This window comes from Triturus cristatus, chromosome 9 (genome assembly GCF_964204655.1).
Source record: "Triturus cristatus chromosome 9, aTriCri1.1, whole genome shotgun sequence".
In the NCBI taxonomy this organism is placed as follows: domain Eukaryota; kingdom Metazoa; phylum Chordata; class Amphibia; order Caudata; family Salamandridae; genus Triturus; species Triturus cristatus.
In genome coordinates, this window is record NC_140592.1 from 1048877749 (window position 1) to 1048893822 (window position 16074).

At 44.6% G+C, this 16074-nt stretch overlaps 1 protein-coding gene across 3 annotated transcripts in view; it reads right to left on the minus strand.

The window, feature by feature from the left end:
* The window catches only part of BUB1B (BUB1 mitotic checkpoint serine/threonine kinase B), a 350741-nt gene that overhangs the window by 295558 nt on the left and 39109 nt on the right, over window positions 1-16074 (minus strand). Inside the window, exon 2 of one of the 3 annotated variants that reach the window (XM_085626910.1) lies at window positions 4892-5043. In XM_085626910.1, coding sequence (XP_085483036.1) covers window positions 4892-5031 — 140 coding nt within the window. In that variant the 5' untranslated portion in view covers window positions 5032-5043. Of the gene's footprint in view, window positions 1-4891; window positions 5064-16074 lie in introns of all 3 variants that reach the window. The other 2 variants (XM_085626909.1, XM_085626911.1) reach the window with 2 other exon arrangements.

Genomic DNA, 16074 nt, shown 5'->3' on the forward strand with positions numbered 1-16074 from the left:
TGCAGAGTGAAGTAGAATGCATTGGCACAGAGTGCAGTGGTATGGAGTGGTGCAGAGTAGAGTGCAGTGGCATAGAGTGGAATGGCAGAGGACAGTGATGCCGAGTGTCAAGAGTGCAGGAGCATAGAATGTAGTTGGCATTGCAGGCAACACCTTTTAAATTGAAAAGACCAATTCAGAAGGTATAGTTAGGCAGGATATACCATGGCTACATTAGGCATTTTATGAAAGGGTAGCTGCGGAGCGTAAGGCCGTGGCCCTTCGCAAACGTTCAATTCGTCATTTCATCATGGTTAAAACTGTTCCTGGAAAGGAGCCCTATTTGCTCCTGGAGATGTCCAACTATCACCGTAGGTTGTAAACATTTTAGGTTATACATGTTTTATCAGCTTCTGTTACCTAAGGGGTCTTGGTGCAAAGTTTCAGACCTTCCGCAGTGTTGTTTTGCTAATGTTTCTCTCCCAGACTCCCTCCACATTGTCATGATATGCCTTAGATTTCATCATCTCCGTCACAAATTCATACATTTACTTTTTTTGTCCATGAATTTCAATCAAGTTAGGCCAGACTTTTTTTCTCCGAATGCTGAATTTGCCTACCATTTGTTTTTATTTGCCTCGTTTTGTTTTCCAGTGTTAATAATGGGCAGTGAATGTTTTTAACATTTGGGCTTTGTCACTTTTATTTATTTTTAATGCTGTGACTTGACATAACACCTCTATTCTCTGGCACTTCCCTTAGCAGGGAACCTCTGGGTGCCCATTACCCAGGAGGCAACGGTGCAGTGTACCTTGTCTAAACACAATTTGTTTACGTTAGGGGATGTATTCCCCAGCAGACACGTATTCTCCCGTGTTGAGGATGTACGATTTCGGGAGGCCACATTTATGGATCATTTTATCCTATGCAGGGGGCACTAAGATCACGGATCCCCAGCTACCCTTTAGAACCACCTGACTTTCCCCCATTGATGGTCCTTATCACGGACAGCGGCGGGGAACACCTGATTATCAGCAGTCGCGGCTGGTGACATTTGAAAGAGGTGGGGGTGGAAAAGTTGGACAATATTACATTTGTAATGCTTGACTGTGATGCCATCCGCGCGGACCATTTCATCCCTATTCCCCTGCCCCCTGGCCTGCAGAAGCAAATGTTTCAAAAATTATGCTTGACGTATTCGTAATTCGTGCAAGAATAGAAACCGATCGACGTGGACTGAAGTACGCACCCTCTCGAGAACGGGAATGTACACTACCTAGGTTTGTAATTTGAACAGCGTTTCCATGTTTCGAGAGTAATAATCCTCAACAAGAGCCCGGAAACTTTCCGCGTTACACTTAGCACTATACCAGCGCCCCCAAATTAAGTTAGCAGCACTTTTAGAATACAAGTTATGAAGCGCTATTTAGATGCTAAATGCAGTACAATTTTGACGCTGCAAAGAACAACGAAAGTGGTCACCGCCAGTGCGTGGACGCCCAGAGACAGGCCGAGGAGCACACAGAGCAGCTGCAGCGCTTTCATGGCGAATTCCGTTCCTCTGTGGTGAGGAAAGGGGTGCTCCTTTCGGTCATGAAACGACGCAGATTTAATATTTAACCTCTCTTAAAATACTACCATGGGGCTTTTTTGGAAGATCAGCAGCACTGGAATGTGTAAAGAGCCCGAACCCAAACACTGCCCCCAGGAGCCTGGCCAGTATGTGGCTGTAAAGCAAGGGATACTCGAATTCCACCGATGCCTAAATACGATTCAAATGTGTCTGCTGCTCAACATATGTTGCATAGCAACAAAACGCCTAGGCAAATAAATACAAATTAATATACATTTTTGGCTCTGAGGGTCTGCACATTAAAGCGTTTCTCATGTCTTAAAGAGGAATTCAGGGATCTGTGGTGGTAACACGGAATATTTGGTATCTTCTACTTTCCCATCATTTAGAAACGAAATGACAAAACAGGTTTATAACGACAGAAAGGTGAGAAGGGTTACTGAAGCGCAACACATTTGGACGGGATTATGACCAAGAAACAAAGCAATCCATCGGTATTTTATCACGAACAACCTTGCGACGTGTGTACTGTTTAACAGACGCAAACCCTCTGTCCCCAAAACGACGTGGGCAAGGAATGGAAATACTTCTATAATAATGATTGCAGAGATAGACCCAGCAAGGAACAAGTCGACACAAATGTATGCAGTCGCGGCTCGCGGGGGGCGGGGGGGGGGGGGGGGGGGGGGGGTGAGGGGGGGGGGGGGGGTCGGGTGGAATGAAATATTTTTTTTTTTAAACTTACCTCACAGCCGGTCCATGGTTCCACGCCACCTCGCTCTCAGACCTCTGATCCCCTGGGCGCCTTCTCTAACGGTACTGGAGGAGGGGCCTGCCAACCCCTCTCAGCCAATCCTGGCGCTGAGGGCACAGCTTACGCTACGCCCGCCGCCTGCCCATTAGGAGAACGAGGGGCTCCTAATGGGCATGCGCAAGGCAGTAAAAACACAAGTACGCATGACTGGGCACGGAGTAAAAATTAATCTCCATGCCCACTCATGCGCACTTGTGCTGCCTTTCCCTGGCTTGTGATAATGCATGTCAGTCAACATGACGCCGGACCGCCCACGGTCCGACGTCATGCTGACTGACATGCATTGTCAGTTAGTTCTCCCCACCCTCGGCGTCTCTGAACTTAAGTAAACTAAGTTCAGAGACACCGAGGGAGCTGCGGGCGCGGGCGGGTGTGCGGCCCAATGATTGATCCGCACCTGATTATCAGGCTGTACAAGGCCGCCATTGCAATGCTTCTAAATAAGGACGCTGGGATATGATCAGCATGGGAACAGGACCTGGGTCAACCCCTCACGGATATTCAGTGGTGCTTTGTTGTGAGCAGACACGCAAAGTCGCCTTTAACCATAAGCACAAAATATTACATTTTAAGTTTTTATGGCGGGCATACATCACCCCCGCCAAAGTACACCAAATGGACCCAGCACGCCCACACACATGCCCTCGGTGCGACTCCCCGAAAGCAGACTTTGCACATATGGCATGGACGTGTGACAGGGTGGCTCAATTTTAGACGAGGGGTTTTGCCGAATTATCCTGCATGATTGATCTAAACATTTCTCCCACACCCCTGCAGGCATTGCTGGATATGTACATGACCTCTGAAAGTCTTCGCGGCGCTTTTGTGCAATAGCATTATTGTTGGCCAAGAGAAAGGTTGCATTACAGGGGGGGGGGGCCTGGAGGGTAAATACGCACCGACGTTGAAACACTGGATATTCAGCATGACATACTGCAACACTAATAGCGATCTATATGCCCAGCTGCAACCCCCAACATCCAGACCTCTTGATATATGGCAGTCCTTTCGATCCTACCTCCTAGCACAAACATCCATGAGCTCACAGACTGGACAAGACTCCCCAGCTAAGAATATAGTAGGATGAAGTGTATAGACATTCCTACCATAAAGCACAGTTATTGTTCATGATAAGATGGCAAGCTCTCTCCTAACTTGATCAGGACGCACGCTGTCGAAGTATTTGTTAGTTCTTATGTATGCACATCGACCACAACTGTATTATTTGTCCCAAGCATTACAGTCTTGCATTGTATTTCTTTTTATTTTTGTTGTAAGACTTATAAATAAAATGCTGTGACTATCAGTTTGTTATAGAAGTATTTTACATTTATTTGTTTATAATATGTAGTGGAACCATGATAATGATTTTCTATGCTATGTATTTTATTTGCATACTGTTTTGATTTTTGAGAAAAATCAAATAAATCTTTTTTTTGCTACTACTAGTAATTGAAATGAGCATTACATGTATGTGCATACATACAGCTTTACTAATAAAACTATACATTGCATAAGCGATAATAAATTCTGAAATGCTTGCAGTTCCTTTAAATGTTGTTGTGTGCCTGAAAAAAACACTTTCCTACCACTAGTATCCATCAAGATTATCACATAAATCTTCTCACTTTGAAGCCATAGAAAGAAAAGTAAACACCAAGCTCACTAGGAAGACAGCGCCTGAGATTTGACCTGAATGCACAGCAAATGTGACAAGGTGAGAACAAGATTTACAGAAAAGGAGCACTAGTGGAAGAATAAAAGGAAAGTTGGTCTGAAAAGGTTTTTTTTGCTCCTTTGGAGGGCCGAATTCACAACAGATAGCCTGAAACAAAGACAGCAAATAGAAAGCCAGAAAATGTGAGTTACAAACCAAAAAGCCAATGGTAAGCAACAGGATGGATGCATTCCCAGGGGAGCTTTCTGAATGTCCATAAGATGTCGTTAACAAACCAGCGAGTCTTGTAGGCTTCGGCCTAAAAGTGACTCATGCATTTTATGCTCGAGTTGTCAGAGTCATGGTTGCTTAAAGCAGAGGCCTTGCCTGGACTCAAAACCCAAGCGAGATGAGAGATTAACCCAAAGGAGAGCAAAGCTGACTGCTGAGCCCAGTGCTACATACAATCAGTTGTACCAAATCAGAAAATAATTTAGCGTCTCATAATCAGGATCGCCCTGGGAATCAAAAGGGATCAAGGTATAGGTATAGATATATATATATATATATATACACACACACACACACACACACACACACCAGCATGCAGTGACTGAGAATCAGGAAGACATCAAAAATTGCCTAGCAAGTAGAGTTTAAACAAGAGTGTCACCACAACTGGAGTCCACACCAGCCACACAAACCAACAAGCAGTCACAAATACAGAGAACGTACACAAGGTGGGTGGGGCAAATCTGCACACACCACACTTGTACAGTTCTAATAACGGTTACCAGTTGCACTTTTCCAATAGGAAATTGTAGAGGGAAAGGATCACAAGGAAATCCATGACAATATAGGTACTCACAGTTTCTGCTGCTGGATAGCTGGGTGATGAGAACTTTCCTGCAGAGTTAGTACTTCTTGTAAGGTAGACATGGCTCGGCCCTTCTTCAGTGGCTGTACATTCTCCTTACTCAGTTCCCACTCATTCCCATCCTCTGCCATGGCTGGTTCCTACTTCAAAACAGGACAAATCACTGCAAAAATTACAGATAAGCCTTCCAATGTGTAATAAAAACAACTGGTTTTGTAAACTCAATAGTTAACCGTTTCAAGCCTGTGACATACTTCTGCAGCTTAAAGAAACGTAGTAGTTGCGTCAGTTCTATTGTGCCAGACATTCTTAGATGGGTCAGCAAATGCCTGGGTGTAGATAGAGGCATGGGTACAGAGCACCACCATGCTGGCAGTGACACTTGGTGGCTCAGTAGATGGCAGACACAGGGTTTGAAAACTGCAACTGGGGAGGTGGCGGAACAAGGAATACTATAAACAAAATGTGTTACACACTGCAGTGATTTGTGCTTTTAGTCTTTGGTCCCTAACTCCACCAGACACATAGAAGGAAACAGTAATGAGCCATGGAACAGAAGCGTCCTTTACAAATTTTGCAAACGTGTGAAAAGGTACATTTTTTTAATACTATTCATGTGCAGCCTTTGGGGAATTATGTGAATCTCCAGAAAACTCAGAAACCTACTGAAATCATAAGAACACCACAACATGGGCTGTAATTCTGACTTTTAATTTGTGAATCCACCCAAAGGATGGTGATTCATGAAATCCTAATTTCCTATTTTGACCATATTGTGTGTGCATCCACGGTGGCCATCTTCGAATGCATTTCAAAGACAGCTGCAGCAAATCCATCAGCAGCACCCATCTTTGAATGGGTTTGGTCAAATATTACAAACCCATTTCTTGGTGTCCACTGCCATTGTATGCACTTGTAGTTCATGCACTCATAGGCCACCAACCTGAAATAAGTAGAACCCTGTCGATAGCACAGCAAGTGCAAAACTTTTAAATAATCACAGGGAGAGAGAAAATCAGTTGGGATCAGCCAGTATCATTCCTCGCAGTCTACATATTTCGGCCTTCCTAGACGATACGGAGACTTGGCAGGACCAGTTTAAGGATCCCTTAGGAATTCCTTTTTTTGTCCGTGTACCGCCCGGCGAGAAGTGAGGATGTTTCGTCATTGAGCCCAATGTTTTTTTAATGAAAGTGTGACTATTAGAATGTTGACCCTCCATAGTTGATAGAAAAGGAGTGAAGAGCTAAATATATCAATACCCACCGATGATTTAGCCAGTCGGGACGTAAACATACATTCTACATGGTATTAATGGAAGTATGATGTGCGAGTGGGGATAATTCCCCACTTTTTTACCTAGTAAGGATTAGGCAATGCATAGAGATCCTTGAAATACTGGCCCTATTGAAAGCCTAAGAATCTTCTCGGAAGATTGAAAACTGTATACCGAAAGGAAGGATACTTGGGTAAATAGACCCCATATAGTTATGGCATTTGTTTTTAATACTGCCAAGGCAATATTCTGATGAGAATGTTTGTTGCAGGTAAGCCTCAGGCAACCTTATAACAATTTACTGCTAGGATCCCTTTAAATATCTGTAAGTGCACCCTGAAAGAGATCAGGTTGAATGAAGCCTGCGGTGGAAGTATTAGACTCCCTCGTGAAAACTATAATGAAGCATGCTTTCAGGATTTCTTGAACTGTTTTATAGTAAAAATCACTCAAATGCAGGTACTGTCCAGACCGACTGGACTCGTAGGAGACCCCTTGTTTTGACTTCTAAGCAAAACGTTTAAACAAATGAAGTGAAAGAGGTGTCACAAGGGGGCAACAATTGGGGAGGAGCAGAAAAGCAAATGAAGTGTGTGTGCTATATACAACAAACAAGCAGGATGGGGAGAAGCAGGGAAGCAATGGATGAGCTGGGTAATGGGGGAAGCACCTCAAAGTGAGATGGGGGGGCAAAGTGAAGGGTGATCAGGACATGGGAGAGAGACAGCGCAAGAAAAAGTACTCCCCTGAACTTAAGGAATGACAGCAGATAAAAGTCTACCAAACAGAACGACGACGAAAAGCTTCTGGTTGTGGGGATCAGAAGAACAGGGACAAAAGTCAATTAATAAAGGAGACAACTGAGATAGACAAAAGACATCCAATCAGAAGCGAGGGGGCTGACCCAAAGTCAACTCTATGTATACTGGAAACAAACAGCCTGGCCAACAGATACCGGAAGACTCCTTTAACCAGGGCCTGTACAAAACCTGAAAAAATAACTTGTACTTCAGAGTACATTCTAGCTTCATTGCTCCAGTCACACTAGAAGAATGCAAAGCATGATCAAATTTGATGAAAAAAGACACTATTTTATCACCAACCCAGCCAAATAATTATTTCCATAGGCCTGATGATTCAAGCTAAAAAGGTAGTTGGAGAAACTACTGAGTTTACGGTGCTCTTCCTAGCAATTAATGGGGAGGCATTAACTCCTCCTTATACAACTAAGTGCTAAGCTTTAATGCAACAAACTACTCTAAAGACAAAATATGGCTCTAACCAGCCGAATAAAGTTGATTTTGGTTGATTGACAAAATATGCCTATACAGGTTAAACAAGTCTACAATCAAAAAAGCTTTATTAAAAAAAAAACACATTTAAGCCAAATCCACAATGTAAAAAGTACCAATAAAGAACTGTATAAAATACTTTCACAATTCTGTAAGCCGAAATGCACAGAAGTGTGGCAAACTGGCAAATCACGAGAAGACTAAAGGAAATATGTTGGATTCTTACTTAACCAGCAAAAAACAGCCACAACCCATTTACAACAAACCCCTACAAAGGAAGACTGGCGTTCCTTTAACAAACTATGGCCAACTGAATTTCTGGATCTTGTCAAAGCGAGCAAACCAAGTGACTGCCCCTCGGACCATCGCCTGCCTCAAATCTTCAAAATAATTCTTTTAACTTCACAGGCCACACCAGTGAACAACTCTCATCAACTCCTTAACAATTGGAGTTTTCCCAGAAGACTTAAAGGCATACATATACCAGTTATCAAGGAAATCTAACCTGGACCCTTAAGACTAATAACTACAGACCTATAGTAAATGGACCATTGCTGGGCAAACTTCTAGAATAGCAGCCTTCTCCCAGAAGTCACAACTCATTGAAGATAATTCCCTGCTTTCTGACTTCCAAACTGGATTCAGTCCATGAAGGGGCACTAAATCTGGGATGGCCTTAAAAACAGTAGACCATTATGGCTTTGCTGCCCTACTTCTCTTGGACCCTTCAGCAGCCTTTGAAATCGTTGATCACGACACATTAATCCAAAGACTCAATGAAGCCGGCATATAGGGCACAACTCTCACTTACAAATGTCATTCATAGTCCTCCATTCTCATCAAAATCATACAGCATAAGACAGAAGTCCACCAAGGCTCAGTTATCTCACCTATGCTTTTCAACATCTACATGAAATCATACCAGAACTTATCAATGGTCTTTACTTCATCCGCTTTAACTACGCAGGCGACAGTCTGGTACTTCTGAAATTGGAATGTTCCAAGGACATTGGAAAATCCAAAATCTTCAGTTGCCTCTGGGCCATTGACCAACAGATGACATGGAGCTACCTCAAATTGAATGTGTCCAAATGTGAAATACTTACCTGTGGCAAGGCGGAAAATGTATGGCCCTCTCTGCGCCTGACCTGACGATCTAGGACTGCCGCCAAAAATATCCAAAGAGGTAAGAAACCATGGATGCCAAACTGGCAAGTGGATAAGGTAGCCAAATCGAGCTGTTACAATGAAAAATACTGTGGCGCATCTTCCCGCTCCAAAAGTTCCAAGTGACAATTTCTCTTGTCCTATCAAAACTTGATTATGCTAATGCTCTAGATCACGGCTCACCTTAATCAACCATGGGAAGATTACAGAAATTCAGAACTCTGATGCTAAACTATTCCTATGAGTAAAGCCACATTCACACATCCCCCCTGCATTGAGGGCCCTACACTGGTTAACAGTTACAAGATCATCCTTCAAGCTGCTCTGTATCACCCACAAAGGACACATGGCAAAGGTCCATCAGGAAGATAAGTCACCAAATATATCAAAACAAAGGAACTTACACCATAGAATGGCACTCCGCCTCAAACTTCCAGTATACAAAATAAAGCCATAGGTGGAATATCTTTCGCTGCCCAAGCACACAAACCCTGGAATTTGTTATCCACAAACATAAGATCCACTAACAACCAGCTTGAGAAGATTAGTCAAGAGCTGGGTCTTCTCTACATGACCATTATGCTCACAAAAGTGTACTGCAATGTGATGTACAAAATATTAAACCCTCAGGGGAGGAGGGGGGGGGGGGGGGGGGGGTGAACGTCTCTTGGACGGTCACCTCCATTTTTAGGTCTCGCCTGACCCAGCGCATGTGCTGGTCTGGCGAGACATTTTGTGAGGGCTCAAAAAGTGCATGTGCGCGGGCGCCTCACTTTTGGGGCCGCACAGCCACTTTGATGTTCTCCGTGAGCTTGTTTATTACTTCTATGTAGTAATGGTGGCACCCGTGCGCCGCCATTACTACAGAGCAGTAATAAACAGAAACAAGCATTGGCATAGCCAATAGTTCTCGCTTTTGGGACCTTATAAGTATTTAGTTATGCAACTGTTGCATGGCTAAACACTTATAAGGTCCCAAAAGCGAGACCTATTGGCTATGCCAATGCTTGTTCTGGATTGATGCTGCTGTGTTTTTTTTTTTACTCTGGGCACTGGGACACCGATAACCAGGCCCCAGTGCATGCGCTCAGACCCCTAAAACAAGCAGAAATTGGCAACACTCAGAGTTTGGCATACTTAACTTGCCTATAAATCCCTGGTATATGGTACAAAAGTGTACCCAGAGCTTATAACTTAAATGCCACTAGCGGACTGCAGCTCATACTGCCACCACTAAAGTGACCATACAAAAAAATGTCTCCAGGCCTGCTCCTGCAGGCTAGATGTGCTTTTTTTTAATACTGCCAATACAACCGGGGAAAAAAACTTTTGCCAGGTGTGAACCTTCCGTTTTAATAATTGTAAATCACCCAACAGATGTGCCCTAAATGCCCACATGGCAGTATGCATGGTATTTAAACAAGTATATTTTATGTATCACACACTCGCAATGAAAAACCTCCAATTTAGTTCTTCACTGTGGCAAGACAAGTTCTCTCATCTATCTTATAGGAAAGCACTAGGTTACATTTTAACACCATATAATACATCACCTCGGTATGGAAGTAGCTAGAAAAAGGTTTCTAGGTCTCACATTAATAGTCATTTAAAATCTAACTTAATGGTCGAATCGGATTTTTGTTATTATTTTGAAAACACCACTTTTACAAAGTTGTAATTTTCCTGCCTGGGAAATATATTCCTTTCTGCCAGTGTTCACTGTCACCCAGGAACAGCTGAATAGCTCTTTGATCAGGCATGGAATGACTCTGAGAGGGGAGACAAAGGGAGCGGGGCAGACCTTTCCCTGACAGGATGGCCATACGGGCTGTGCCCAGGAACTTAATTAACTTCAAAGGATGCCTACATTTTCACAGGCAGATGTACCTCACACCTGGGTCCTCTACTTTCCAGCTACCCAGCACGATCCACTCCCAGTGGGATAAGGAGCTGACCCCAGAGCCGATTTTGAGTGCCCACAAGGGAAGGTTTGCCTATCATAGCTACACCTCTGGCGCTGGAGCTCTGCACAGGAGAAGAAAGGTACTGCCATGTTGGTTTTAGGGAGAGAAGAGCGATGTGGGATCGTTTACAGAAAAACACGCAGAATGTGCTGCAAAGGTAGGTAGGGTCACCTTTGGAAACTTTTACCCCATACTTAGTAAGTGACTAGAAGTATCCCGTCACCCCTCCAGGATAGGCAGGCATACATGTGGCACACCCAGTTCCCTTTTTATTACAGTGCTAGTCCTCTGGATGACAGACAAAGGACTCCTCAAAAAATTGTAAGGACTGCCCTCACACACCACCAGGTGTCATGCTTCATCATCACCAGAATTTTTAGATGCCCAACACCACATAGGTAAGAAGCATAGTGTGCCTCTATCTTCCTTAAAGAATCAGACACAGAGTCAGGGTAGTTTCTTGTTGTGTGTACATGTCACTTGGAGGCCAGCTCACCCAGACTGCTCCGTAGCCTCTTGTTACCTCCCCTTTTTGAATATTAGGGTTATTGTGTGTATATAAGACAAAGGATTCCACCTGCTGTTGAAACCTGTGAGTAGAACCCTTGGGATTGGACCTGCTTCCACTTGTACCCAGGACTGAGAAGTGTACTCCAAGGGTCAGTTGGCTGACCTCCTGTTAAGCTACGGGGTCAAAAACTCAAAGAAACTCACTTTCCTGAGAATGCCCAATTGATCAGCTACAACTGGACTTTTGTGGAGTTAGTCCTGACCTCCAAGTGACGTTCTTCATGTACTGGAACCCTTGGCCGATGTCAACGCGTACTCCTCTTGACTAACCCTAAAACCTGGGACTCAAACGCTTTGAGGGTTTTTGCCTGGAGAACAGACTAAAGACCAGGAAAAACTGCCAAGTCAATTCGATGAAGGTCCGTTGTCACTGGGCCAAAGAGTCAGGTTGCTCCTGCCTCCGCAGCAACAAATGTGTTTCAGCAGAACGTTGTGGAGAAGGTATCTGGCCTTGTGGAGCCGTTTGGCTAAAGGTTGCTGTCTTGTACTGTTAGAGGAATTTGAGATCTTAAAAAGTAATTAAGTCCGAAGGTATAAATCTTCACTGGGCTATCCAGCCTCATGGAAGGTCAACTGCAGCCTGCTGCCTTACCCGGCTGAGGATTTTTAACTTCCATTTCAAAGACTGTGTGTCAAGTCATTTGCATCAAAATACTCCAGTACTCCAAGTAGGTTCAAGCATTTATTGAGTATAACTCAATTACTACCAACCAGACAGCAAGATCCCAACTGATCCAGTCACAATGCATCAAATAATGCCCCAGAAGATTTGGCATTCTAATATGTGGTCGCAATCTGTGCAAGCACATTAGCAAGCCACTACGCAAGATTCAACAAAACCATCTTTAAACTATGCAGGATTAAGCTTAGAACAAGGGATCCTCCCTTGCAACTTAAGGGAAGTAGACTTCAAGGTTACAGAGCTGGAGGCATTTCAGTGTGCCCATCACGTCTCCCCGAGACCTTCCTTGAGCGAAACTCCCCATTTCCGCAGCCCTCTGCACACATGGCTTGAGAACTCTCTTCATATGCCCAGCAAGATAATTTGCTTGAGGGGAATGAAAAGATCTCTCTGCTAATCAATCGAAAAAGCTTTAAGAAATTCTTTCATCTCCTCAGAGACAAACTGCAATCCATTTTCCCCAACTGTAACTTTGGGAATCCCCTCACAGTGTGGGTGTTCACCACACGCTTACGTTTAGTCACCACCCACTTGCCTGTATAGCAAATTAGCAACAAAACAGCGCTCCTTCGATTGCAACGATTCAAACGGGCCCATTATATCCAAACCCAATTCTTTCCATGGTTCATAAGACCTACAATGGCACTGATCACTCATTCCACACTGCCAACAATATTTGATTACCCTCTCTAACATACCATCAAAATTCACCATACAATACCATACTCATTATGCTATTTTTAGTTAGGTTCCAAGACAGATGTTCCTTGTGATCCCAATTAACCACCTTTTTTCATAGTCAATCGGAGGAATCTAATCTGCACCCTTTAATAAATCTCCATCTATCAGACTCTTACTCCACATTCCTATAACTTCTAACAGCATCAGGAACATCCTTAATACCTGGTCATCACTCATTATACACTAAGTGACAGTACCCAATTTTAATCACAAGTCTGCAGATTCTCTGTGTATGAATAGCATTGTCTCTACACACAGAAAGAGTTAATTACTTGCTGTAATGGTATTTCTGATGGATACTCCATCTACCTGCAGATTCCTCACCTGTAAAGCAACCCTCCAGACATTGTTCTGCAGGCGATGGCTCTGTAGGTAGATACCATTCCCTATAACTCATCCATCAATCGGGGAGGGTCAATGAGGAATTTGCAGATACAGAGTAGACACCAGAAAGAGAAGTAACTTTCTTCTGATGGATACTTCTACCTGCAGATGACACCTGTAGAACAGATTTCACAGAAATACCATGCCTAGGAGGAGGGCTGATGGAGGATTTAAACCAGGAAATCCTGCAAGATGGATCTAGCAAAGAGTCGTTTCCTGCGCATCTCCACATCAAATGCAGTACATTTGCAAAGGTGTGCAGGGAAGCCCATGTTGCCGCTATACTGATTTCTGCAATCATGACACCCAATCCAGCCCAGAAGTGGTGGACTTGGCTCTAGTGCAATGAGCCTTGAACCCTTTAGATGGCTCAAAGGTCTTCATGCACAGAAATTTCCATCAGGATAGGGTCTTCTGAACCGTCTTTACCTTCTTGGTGCCTCAATAGCCCGTCAAGAGCCATTTGTATGATGGAGATTCCTTGGTGTATTCCTTGGTGCAGTTCAGGTAGTATTAATCACCTCCGGAGGATCCAATTGACGCAATTCCTCCTTCTCTTTTCTAGGATGAGGTGAGGGGTAAAAGGTCTGGAGAGTAATGGATTGGGCAAGATGGAAGGGAGTGATCACCTTGGGGAGGAAAGAAGCCATGGTTCGCAACACCAACTTGTCTGGGAAGAAGGTAGTGAATGGGGGTGTCTGATAAGGGCCTGCAAGACACTTACCCATCTAGCAGACATGTCAGCAACCAAATACAGTTTTGGGTCAACATACGAAGGGTACAACTGTGCAGGAGCTCAAATTGAGTCCCCTTCAAAAACATGACAACGAAATTTAAGTCCCACTGAGGAACCATAAAGGGAGTCAGAGGATAGAAGTTAGCAAGGCCCTTAAGAAAACTCATTACAATAGGGAACTTAAAAAGGGCTGGCTGATCCAGCAGACAGTTAAATGCAGCCAAGGTGACTAAATAACCCTTCAGTGCCAATGGTACATCCCCTCTGAGCCAGGGAAAGCTCAAACTGCAGCACGTGGGATAGTTTGGCCTGCAAAAGATCCACACCATTGCCTGCACACCATGCAACAAAAGGTGCCCCATCTGCCTGAATAAGCAGATTTAGTGGAGAGGGGGCAACACAGACAAAACTACGTCAACCACCTCTGGTGACAGCTGAAAAGAGCTCAGTTGTCTGTGCTTAATCTCCAAGCATGAAGATGGAGACCTCGGAGATTTGGGGTGCAAATCCAGCCTGAATGGCAGACAGAGCGGAGGAGATATGGTGAAGAGCAGGAGGTCTGCATACAATACCCTTCTTGGCCAATCCGGTGCTATGACAATTACTTGGGCCCGGTCTTGTCAAATCTTCCTCAGAACTGGATGAATCTAGGGTATGGAGGGTAAACGTGTAATGCAACTGAAAAATCCACCTCAAGTGAAAAGCATCCCCAAGTCTCCCCTAAACTGATACTGGAGGGCACAGAATTGCTGGCACTAAGCCTTTTCAGAGGAGGGGAAAAAGTCCACCCGAGTAGTGCCCCAGGATGTCCTGGACTACCACCGGTAAAAGAAGCCACCCATGATTGACAGGATTACGCTAGCTCGGACTGTCAGCTGTTATTCAGACCTCGATAGGGGATTTGCGGCGAGCCCGATTCCCTAGCAGAGGCCCAAGACCACAGTCTCAAGGGTGTCTGAAAGGAGGAGAGACCCTACACCCCCTTTATTGTTCACATAACAGACAGCACTACTGCGATATGGTAAGATCTAAACAGACCGACCTACAATGGAGGGGAGGAAGGCCTTGAGCATCAGGCAAATCTCCAGCAATTCCTGCAGGTGCAGAACATGCTCTTTCGGAGACCAGAGGCCTATGGTTTCCAGATCCTCCAGATCTGCTCCCCACCCTTGGTTGGAGACATTTGTCACTACCGGAGTCACAGTGGGAGGGGGAAGCGAAAGCCATCCCATGTGTCTGGTTCGCCTCGGTCCCCCACCAAGCTACTACAAGTGGGATTTGGGCTTGTCGATCAAAAAGCCCAGGTCAAACGGCAGAGATGTCACTGACTGCAAATGGCTTGACACCATCTCCAGCGATCCGGCTTTGATGAGCCAGTCGTCCAGGTATGGGAAACATCTGTATGCTCAAACACCGGAGAGGAGCTCCAACCATTGCATTCAACTTCGTGAAGACTCAAATTGCCAATGTGAAAAGGGACGTACAGCAAATTGGCAGTGTGTAGAACTTACTACAAATCACAAGTGCTTCTGATGGGACCCCAGGATAGGAATGCGGAAATGTGCATCCTGCAGGTCCTGTGACACCATCCAGTCTCAAAGCTCCAACACCAGTAGAACTGGAGATAGGGTCAGCAGCTTGAAAGTTTCCTTTTTGAGGAAGCAGTAGTTCAGGCTTCTGAGGTCTAGAAGTAGACACAGGCCACCATCCTTCTTGTGCACAGGGAAGTAGCATGCGTAACAACCTTGGCCAATTTCCTTGCCTGGAAATAACTCCACCGCCCATTCAGAAGGAGAGCTGCCAACTCCTGCTGTAGTGTTGTGTCCGGGTTAGGCCCATGTAGCGAAGCGGCTTATTTCTTACATTGTCTCATTTTTCACAATAACATTTCTGCTATGACCGTTAGCACATCTCTGCTTGCACGCCAATGTTGGATTAGTTTCTCTGGAACTACTTTGTTTACAAATCTAGCTTCGCACAACATTATCACGATGCCTCGAACATCATGTAAAAGGCCCTTCTACGCACCATGCACAAATGAGGTTCTATCTTCATCCACAGGGCAAAGGGCTATTTACATATCCATAACATAACTAATCTATACGCACATCACAAGGCTGCTTTCTATTATAAATAAAGAGCATCCCAAAAGATTAGCAACAAGCATGCAATTGAGGTTCAGGACCTAATCCACTCACATGCACCAGACCTCATCTTCCTCCCAGAGACCTGGTTCAACTGTGTCTGCTCCATACATCGGCAACAGCATCCCACCAGGATACATGATCCTGCACCAGGATCAAACCACGGAACCAGGTGGTAGCATTGCAATCATCCACAAAGACACCATCAAATGCACTGC